At 37.3% G+C, this 10,574-nt stretch overlaps 1 protein-coding gene across 1 annotated transcript; it reads left to right on the top strand.

Moving 5' to 3' along the window:
- The first annotated feature begins 3,426 nt into the window (after positions 1-3,426).
- Positions 3,427-5,025, top strand: PNMA2 (PNMA family member 2). The gene has a single exon (XM_004477672.2). It carries the CDS (start codon positions 3,610-3,612, stop codon positions 4,687-4,689), a length of 1,080 nt encoding a protein of 359 aa, XP_004477729.2. The 5' UTR covers positions 3,427-3,609; the 3' UTR covers positions 4,690-5,025.
- Positions 5,026-10,574: the final 5,549 nt, after the last annotated feature.

The following is a 10,574-nucleotide window of genomic DNA, read 5'->3' as shown; positions in this document are numbered from 1 at the left end:
TGATAATTAATGATGATGCAAAGCTGTTCATATATTTATTGGAGGTATGGAGATATCTTTTGTTGCTTACACACACAGAAACATACACACATCTTTTTTCCTCTCACTTTATAATGATATCTTTTAATTAATGTAACCACTTAATTTTAATCAAGTCCAATTCATCCATGTTTTCATTTATTCTTACCAATTTTAAAGGGCTTTTTATTTATTACTTCTTGGTACTTTAAATTTTGATATGATTTCCAACTTAAAGAAACGTTTCCAGAATAGAAAAAACTCTAGTGCTTGTTAGCTAAGTACATCAGGTGGATACGTTTTGCCCCATTTCCTTCTCTCTGTTTCTCTCATCTCTATTTCTCTATCTCTCTATTTCTCTGTCTCTCTATTTCTCTATCTATCTCCCTCCCTCCCTACCAGTCATCCTCAAAATGTCCCAGTTTGGGCTAGCAGGAGCCTCTTCAAGCAAGCTGTGGTGGATTGAATTAGGTACCCCAGAAAAACATGTACTTAATCTTAATCCGTTCCTGTGGGTGTGAACCCATTGTAAAAAGAACTTTTTGAAGATGTTGTTGATAGTTAAGATGCAGCCAACTAAATCAAGTTGTACTTTAATCTACATTAATAGAGTCCTTTATAAAAAGAATGAAATTCAGACATAGAGAGAGAAAGCCACTAGTAGAAGGCAGAAGTCATCGGAAGCTAGAGGAGAAAGGAGACATTTCCAGTGTGCGCGGCCATGTGACGGGGAAAGCCATGGAACCCCAATCCTCGCAGCCAGCCTAGCACAGTCTTCTTGGAGAAAGCATTGCCTTGCACATTTGTACTTCTCCTGATCTCAAAACCATGAGACAACAAATTCCTATTGTTTAAACCAACCCATTTTGTGGTATTTGTGATCATAGCCAGGAAACCAAGAAACAGGCCTGTGTATCATTTTAATATTTCTCCATCATTCTTTGAACATGTCCTTACTTTCTAGTGCATCAAAATATCTTACGCCCTTTGTGTACTTTCTCTGTCCCCATCTTGGACTCAGTCATTTCGCCAAACAGCCTGGTTGCTTTTAATGGAGAAAGGCAGGAATAAACTACCATTGGGATGTTAGAGGCATGACTACTTGTGTGTCATTACTCACAAGCTCTGTCACTCCCCGCCCCCCCCCACTATACCCCTGATTCTAATCAAATACTACAGGGTAAATTTAAGTCTCCCACTTCCATGTTTGTAAATTTCTTCTCCATAGTGTTATACAATGGCACTCATTAGTTTTAAGTTGTTTTCTCATTTATTCAATCTTAGAATAAACAGAGGGTGGTTTCAGAATTGTTAACTGATAATTAAAGCAAACATACTGAATAGTCTTTAATACTTGTTCTCAGGTTTTAAGACAGAATTTACACACATTGAAATGCACAAATCTTAACTGTACAATTCAGTGACTTGACAAATGCATGCCACTGTGTAACCTGACACCCCTATCAAGGCATAGATTTCTCCCACCTAAGAACAATAAGACAGCACTTTTACTTTTAATTAGTAATTTTAACATTTCCAATGCCTACTGACCTGATAACTAAAACTTAGCCTTTATAGGTGAGATTTCCTTGGTAATTTCAGTACATCCTTAGGAGAGTACATTAGACGAGCCCACAAGCTAAGGAAAAAGAAAACGCTATTTAAAAAGTTAACAGTGAAAGTATTAACAAAACTATGTAGTAATGTATTCCTATAGTGCTAAATAATGTAGGTGAGTCTAAACAACAGTAGTCTGGTGAAGGGACAACATCATGTGCAAATGTTCAAACTGAAAGTATTTCTGTTTTTAGGTATTGCCATATACCAAAGAGTAAATGATGAGGATCCTGTCATTTTGTGCATCTTTATAGACATATATATATAGATATCTTTTAATTAGACAAGCTGTGAACTTACAAAACAATCATGCATAATGTGCAGAATTCTCATTCCCCTCCACCAACACCTTACATTGTTGAGCAACATTTGTTACAGATTATGAGAGAACATCATCAGATTGTTACGACTAATTATGTATGCTGTGCATCTTTTTTGGGAGTGATATTTATAAGAGTAAACCACATTGTTCTATTTATACCGGGAATTTCAAAAGTGAAAGGAAAGATCTTTCAACATACCTAAATAAGATAATCAGCAAACACAGGGAAAGGAAATTGAACTGCAGAAAAATTCTAATCGTCCATGAGAAACCAATGCTGACTGTTCATATATGACGGGGAGACATCATGCATTCTGCTAAGCCTTTGTACAAGAGTTACACGTTTGAGTAGTTTGTTTGACCTTATGATTTCCTTTCATATGCTATAAAAGCACATACTTTATGACTGTCCTGCATTGCTTTTGTTAGCATCCTGGTGCTGAGGTTGCGTGTGTAACCATGACAGCATGGGGCTTTACTGCTGGGCCCACCTGCCCTTGAATCCAGAGCTGCCGTTTACAGTCCTGGTCCATTAAAGAAGTTGCTCCATCTCTCAACCTCAATGACCTCATTCTTAGAAGAAATTTAACAGCAAGACTCTTTGTAGTTTACTGCGAGTATTAAGCCAGATAAGCAGCTGGCACATAGCAGGTACTCAAAAGCTTAAGTATGTACTTCTGATTATTTGTAAGCAATTCCTTTGTTCAGCAAGCATTTACATTGCAGCTAATTCAAGGCATTGGATTTGGTATTGTGCAATCAAAGAAAAACTGGGCACTGTGCTTGTTCTGTTTCTACTGGATCATTTTCTCACATATCCTGAAATCATGTCATTTATTAAAATGCATATGAGATGTTGTCTTTAATGTACTTGATGTTTCAACTGATGCATTGTGCTATCTCATATCAAGACATAAATTAGGCCAGACCCCCGGCTAATGGATGCGGAGCGGAGGACCCGCTGGCCGCTCGCGGGCGCCTGGAGATAGGTCAATAGGATGAAATCTGGAGGACAACCAGTCACAGTAAGAAGAGGAGCCCTCCTGATACTTGGGAAGGAGTCTGAATCTCGAGACGAGGCAGCGTGGTTGGAGCTAAGACTAAGACACACCATCGTTGGAGATGAGTGACACCTTCCTGTGCTAGAAGCAGGATAAATAAGCTTTTTGACTCATGGAACATTCTGGGACACAGCAACAGGAGTCCAAGCCACTCTGCTATAAGACTTCTGTCCAAGAGTTCTCGGCATCGGAGCAGAAGGTGTTTCACCATTTAGTAGAAAAAGGCAAAGCATCAGAGATGAGGAGACGATGGTGAAAGTTAGTGTTCAAGTGCATCGGCAATCAAGAAGGATCAGCACCACCACGCAGCTGCCAGCATCAGTGAAAACAACAACAACCGACTGCAGAGCCACAGAACATGACACTTATAACTGAGATACAACCCACCCACCATGAGTTTGTTCTAGAGACATAACAGGAAGTACTGCACTTTTGCCACTGGGCTAGTAAGAGTTATTGGTCCCGAAGACATTGAGGAATCTCTTAGACCCATTTGCTGGTGGGTTATAAGTTTAGGAGTTCATTCAGGATCTTTAAAATCAAAGGCTGTGCTTTTCTGCACCACAAACTAATTGGTAAATATTTGGGACAATGGCACTGGCACTGTTAGAGGACTGGTGCAGGATAATGAGTCTGGATGCTCAGAAATCACTGCTGGTTATGGGGATACCAGTGGACTGTGATGAGGCTGAGATTCAGGAGGTTCTTCAGGAGACTTTAAAGCCTCTGGGCAGGTACAGACTGCTTGGAAAAATATTCAGGAGGAAGGATAATGCCAGTGCTGTCTTATTAGAGCTTATGGAGGATGTTGACAGCTCGGTGATCCCTACTGAGATTCAGGGAAAGGGAGGTATCTGGAAAGTGATCTTTAAGACCCCTAACCAGGATGCTGAATTTCTCGAAAGACTGTACCTCTTTCTAGAAAAAGAAGGCCAGACAGTATCAGGTATGTTCCAAGCCCTTGGTCATGAGGGGGTACCTACAGTCGCAGCCCCCTGCATATCACCAGAGTTATTGGCTCAACTAGTGGGACAGGCAATGGTGCATGCATGTCAGCCTCTGCTATCCAGGAGATACCGGAAACCGAGAGTATTCTCTGGGAGTGCTGTTCCAGCCCCAGAGGAAGAGCCCTTTGAAATCTGGTTGGAACAGGTCACTGAGATTGTCAAGGAGTGGCCAGTACCGGAGGCAGAAAAGAAGAGGTGGTTGATGGAAAGTCTGTGCGGCCCTGCCCTGGACCTCATGCGTGTATTGCAGGCAGACAATCCATCCATAAGCGTGGGAGAGTGTTTGGAGGCATTTAAACAAGTTTTGGGGAGCCTGGAGAGCCGCAGGACCTCACAGGTTAAATTTCTGAAAACCTATCAGGAGGAAGGAGAAAAAGTCTCAGCCTATGTGTTACGGTTAGAAGCCTTGCTCCTGAGAGCTGTGGAGAAACATGCCATTCCTAGAAATATAGCAGACCAGGTCCGTTTGGAGCAAGTCATGGCTGGGGCAAGTCTCAGTGAAATACTCTGGTGTAGGCTTAGGGAGCTGAGAGATCAGGGACCACCTCCCAGCTTCCTTGAGCTAATGAAGGTCATTCGGGAAGAAGAGGAAGAAGAGGCAACTTTTGAAAATGAGAACCAGGAGGAGCCAGACGAGTGGGCCAGCCATGGCCATGGCTATTAGGATAATGGGGCCACGACTGAGGAGCAACTGGAGCAGGTCCTACAGCCAGGGGCCCTGGGGACATGCACTTAACTAAGCTAAGGCCTTCTCATTATTTTTTTCTTTAATGTACCAGATTGAAATCAAGGCACTCAAGGCAAGTCTTGATTCTTCTTTCTAAGACAAAAATGCCCAAGAGCTTCTTGACCCTATGTAAATTATTAATAACAAAAGAGTAAATTTCCAAATATTAGAGAATAAGCCTAAAGGAATCTGAATACCAGTAATTCAGGTTTACTTTAAATACCCTAAATACACCAGAATTAACCCATACCATAGAAAAAGAAAATTGACTTTAGAAAATACCTTTGGTAAAATAGTTTACTATTTATTTGTGATGTATTTTTCTTTCTCAAATGAGCAGGTGCTTAAGTCCCTGGTATTGTGAGGCAGTGTATAAGCATATACAGAGCCATAAACCTGCCCAAAGTGTGCTGTGCTCTCGAGGAGTTGTATAATCTAGTGGAGAAGAGGCCTAGACATGTGAAAAAATAGGTAATTATAGTGTAAATAAGTTCATGGGGCCAATAGAATATGACCATCGCTGCCCTTAGGTTTCTTCTCCTTTGGGAAGGAAGCTTTCCTCTGTTTCTCTGCCAGGTGTCTGAATGGATTGTTCAAGGCCTAGGGGACATGTTAAGCATGAACACGCAAACGATTTGCCCTAATGCCTGTTCTCAGAACATCTGCAGTCTGAGAGGCATTCTCAAACAATGGGTAGAAGTTAAAGCAAGTTCCTCCAAGAGTGAGCATTCACAGGGCATGATTGGGTTTAGTGAGCAGGCCAGTCTGGTTACAGAGGAAGGTTTTTAGTGGCGGCAAAGAGAGGGAGAGAGCTCATATTTGTAGAGGACCTACTGTGTGCCAGATATTTGATGCACATCTCATTAAATGTATACAGCAACCCTAATAGGTATTATTTTGCTCTTTTTGAAAGAGAAACTGAAGCTCACATGGATTAAGCAGTCTTTTCAATATCCAAATGCTAGGAAGTGATAGATGATAGAGCCCAAAACAGCCTCTCTCATGCCAGTACACCCTCCACCATGATGGTGGTTTCCAAGTTGTGCTCCCCAGAGATTCTTCAGCAGGTCCATCTTTAAAATACATTCCAAAAAATAATAAATAAATAAAATATATTTCAAACTCTTTAAATTCACCCGAAATAGCAGGTAGGCTCAAACTAAAACCAAATTTTAAAGCATTTGCAGTCACCAACAGGTTTGGTTTTATTCCCAAGCTAACTCATTTTGTGCAGACCTGAGAACAAAGCTTCTCTTTCAGTGCCCGAGTGCATGTTCAAACTTCTTTTACTTATTTGCTAGGTAAGGACGCTGTAGTACTGCATGGGTGTTTAAATCAGACCTATTTGTGTCCTGTCGTGTAAAGCGTGGAAGTTCAGCATTCGCGATGCCATTCACGTAGGTGCCAGGCAAAGATCTGACACAGTTGATGTATAGCATCATGCTAGCTTTGTGTGTACAAGAAAGTTAGTTAACATCTCTAAACATCAGTTTCCTCATCTTAAAAATGGAAAAATAATAATATAAGGTTGTTGTTAGGATCAAATGACTTAAGGCATGATGTCTGGAATATATGCCCCAATAGATTGAATTCTTCACGGTTTTATGATGTTTATTGTCTGTTCAATGCATGCTTTCTTGATTGTATAATAGTTGTGCAAGTAAATACATAATCAAGTAAATACATAATCTGTCAACAAGTAAATACATAATCTGTCAACAGAGTTGTGATGAAACTGCATTGAGACAATGCTAACTCTTATTGTAAACTTGAGTGCTTACTGACTTTTATATTTGTTATGAGCATCCAAACAGGTGTTGACTGTTGATGATTTGACTTCAGAACAGTTATTTACTCATTCTGATTGTGAACCATTTTTAGAGGAGACTATCCTAAAATTGTAAGAAAATCCTTTTTAAAAAGTACCATTTAGGGTCATTTCTAAGTTATACATTTTCTCAGTACCCTTAAACAAAAGTGATAGAATTGTCATCCATTACACCCTGATTTCATGTATTTTTGTATTTATGAAAATGGCCTCATCATTCTCATTTACTCACAGTATCCAGTGTAAATTTACAAATGCAAAGTTATCAAATAAATATGCGTTAATAAAAAAAAAAGACATAAATTAGGTTAAATTTATTGAGTTTTAAGAAACATATGAAGATACACAATTTTCCAGTTATTGAGCATTGACTTTATGGCCAATCTTTTTATATTTATACCTGTACATTATATATTTGTATACTTCAAATTGTATGATGGATTATCATTCTTCACCTGTATCAGCATTTTTGAAAGTGCTCTACATATGAGATTAGCAAGATGTATTAGTATGCAAAGTCATTTAATTGTTTAATCCAGTTTTGGTAGAACAAAATTAAACTGAGAAAAGGATCTGCACCTAGATTTTAACATAGTGGTCTTCGGGTGTACGGAGTTTAGTTTAATAATACAGGTTTTTTGCTTGTCTGTACTTTCCATAAGATCATGCTCTGCTATTATAATAAGAAAACACAGTTAAAAAAAGCATGGAAGTATTCTGTTGTGTGAATTGTGAGTTGGCCCTATGAAAAAGCTACCATTAGAAGATTTCTTCCATAAACTTACAATTAATTAGAACTAATTAGCATTATCAAATGTTTTAAAAATGAAAAGAATGCAACAGCAGAAAAAAAGCAAATGGAAAAATTGAGAAAATGGCCAAAATTATTAAAGAAACATCAAGATTACATATTTTTCTTTATGATATTAAAAATTCCTTCATTCAAAACTAATTAGAGGGAAATAAACATAACTATCTTCTTTTTATTTGTTTTGTCAATGTTTTTGCTTTTATAAAATATTATTTTTAGACAACAATATTCTCTCAAATAGTACAGTTCTCAGTGAACAAGCCAGTTGATCAACTATGACTCTAGTTTATGTAAATACAAGGATATTTACTTCCTTACACTTCAATTTCTCCAATGCCCTAGTTTGTTTGTTGATTCATTTTGTCTTTTATATTGACACAATTATAGATTCATTTGCAGTTGTAATTAATAATACAAAAATATCCCTTGCACTATTCAACCAGTTTCCCCCAATAATAATATATTTATAAAACTATAATATAGCCTCTTTAATGTATATCCTCTTCATCCATATATTCACCTCAATGAAATATGTTTATATTTTTTGTTTATTTTTTAACTGAATTGTTGTTTTTTATGTTGCGTTATGAGAGTTCTTTACATATTGTAGACTCTAGTCCTTTTTGGATATGTGATTTGCAGGTGTATTTTTTGCCAGTCTGTAGCTTGCCTTTTACTCTTCTTCTCATGGGCATTTGCAGAGCAAAAGTTGTTAATTTTAAAAAGATCTAGTTTATCATGATTTTCTTTTATAAATCATACTTTTGGTGTCAGCTCTAGGAAATCTTTGCCTAGCGCTGGCATCTGAAGATTTGCTTCTATATTATTTTTTAAAATTGTGTGGTTTGATATTTTACATTTAAGTCTTGATCCATTTCAAGGTCATGGATAAGGGATTTAGGTCAATCTTTTTTTTTTTTTAATCTATGGATACCCAATTGCTCTTATACAATTTTTTGAAGAGATTTTCCTTCTTTCATTGAATTGCTTTTGCAACTTTTTCAAAAATCAATTGGGCATATTTAGATTTCTTTATTGCATCTTTGTTCCATTCATCTATGTGTCTATTCTCCCACTAACACCACACAATTTTGATTATTGTAGTCGTATAATAATCCTCGAAATCTGGTAGAATGATTCCTCTCATGTAATTCTGGTTTATTTTATGTATTTCATTTTAGTTTAGTTTATTTAGGCATTGCTCTCACTTTCATTCAAACATCCTTAGTCTTCATTGAGTATACAACCTATTGGTAGGGGAGGGATGTAGAACAAAAACTGAATAATGAAGTACATAGAAGTTTTTCCTATTGGGATAAATCCTATGAAAGAGTGGGGAAAAAACCAGTTAGAGTGAGGGCTTGAGTCTTTTTTAGAGAGGGTAGTCAGGATGGATCTCTGTAAGGGGATTTAATAGTATATTTAATGTAATATTTAACTATGAAAGTCCAAGGAACCACCATCATGCCAGGACAGGTTTGACAGAGAATCTAGACTGACTAGCAAGTGCAAGATTATGTAGATAGGTAAGAACTTCCTCTATCATAGCAACAATAAAAAAAGAAAAAAGAGCAGAGTGTTTGGAGTGGGAACAGGGAAGAGATTGAGAGAAACTGAGGGGGTAGCAGGGACCAGGTGTTGCCACGACCTTGCCACAGATAATGGAGTGGGAAATGTTTTTACCTTAAGTGCAAACAGAAGCATTTGAAATATTTTACACAGATGAGTTACATGAACTCTTTGTGTTGTAAGGATCAATGTCATTGTTTTGAATTATGGGGGGAGGTGATAGTAGAAATAGGGAGAGCAAAGAGAAATATAACGCAGTGGTTCAGAAAGGAGATTGTGGTCAACTTGAATTGTGACAGTGGAGATAAAGCAGTGTGACAGTATTCATGATATATTTTTGAAGAAGCACTGACAAGTTTTTCTGTCGGATTGGATGAGAGTAGTTAAAAAAAAGACTTAAGATTAGATGATAGTAGGTGCAAAGCCATTTGCTGAGAGGGTGAATACTAGATACAAGATACAGTCTTGAGTGGAGAATGTGATATATGTATCTATCTCACCAGACTTCAGATTCAAGAGTTATAAATTTGTGTTTATCACTATACAGATGTACTTAAGTTCATGTTTGTGTTTTGTTTTCATGTTTTTGTTTTTCAATTCTGTAAAATATATGGTGATATATATTATGAAAAGTATGATGCATGATAATAAGTGCCTGAGTAAATGTCTATACAGTAGCTCAATTTGAAATTCTGAAATGACATGGAGGAAAGAACTTTTTTGTTTACACTGGATAGAATTTTGCCAGAATGAAAGGTGCAGAAACAAAGGGAGCAGCATATTCAAAGGCAATGACTTAAATGCAATTCTGAGTGTTCTTAGTATAGGATAGCTGTGCCCATAAAGGGAAAGGGTACTGAATTACTGAGCTGAGATTTAATGTTTTATGCCTGGCTAAGGATTTGGAATTGTATCACATAGGATGTGTTAATTTTACCTTCTTCTATTTATTCCCTTGCCATGTTGACCGGTAACTGCCCTCAATGCAATAAAGCTATATATATATAATGAACCTTAATAGAAAAGTTGTCTTAACTCCTACACCCTACCAGGAATCAGAAATTTTTGAAAGCACTGATGAGTTTTTAGATACGATTTCAAATAGGTGGGAGAAATTTGCCTCTACAAATGGTAGAGGAATAATTTACACCTGTAGTTTAGCAGGTGAACTGTGATGAAGATATAAGATTAAAAAGACAAGGCTAATCTTATTGGCCCTAACACAAAGCATTCTTATGCATACATCTGTAATCATAAAGTAGAATTCATAATAAAACAAAATATAGTCATAATATGTTTATCAAGAACCAGACCTAGACAGGACATCAAGGAAACCTTGACATCAAGGAAAAATTGGGGGCAGGTCCTAATTTAATTTATGTGTTATATAAATCTGGCTTCAATATCTATGTGTATATTCAACAAAGATGCCTAGCTGTTATCTAAGTTCAAAATTCTGTGCTTTTTATTCTAAGTACTCTTTTTTCAGATTGTTAAGAAAAGGGTATTGGAATCAGACACATGTGGATTCAAGCAGTTGGTCTGCCATTTACTAACTATTAATTCTGGACATGTACCATCTTCCTAAACCTCAGTTTCCCCATCTAGAAAATG

The sequence above is a fragment of the Dasypus novemcinctus genome, chromosome 25 (genome assembly GCF_030445035.2).
Source record: "Dasypus novemcinctus isolate mDasNov1 chromosome 25, mDasNov1.1.hap2, whole genome shotgun sequence".
Classification (NCBI taxonomy): Eukaryota; Metazoa; Chordata; class Mammalia; order Cingulata; family Dasypodidae; genus Dasypus; species Dasypus novemcinctus.
This window is presented reverse-complemented; position numbering and strand designations above follow the sequence as displayed.

What these genes read in the sequence shown, in the direction of transcription:
- PNMA2 (XM_004477672.2), top strand. Translation starts at nt 3,610, where the DNA reads ATGGCACTGGCACTGTTAGAGGACTGGTGCAGGATAATGAGTCTGGAT.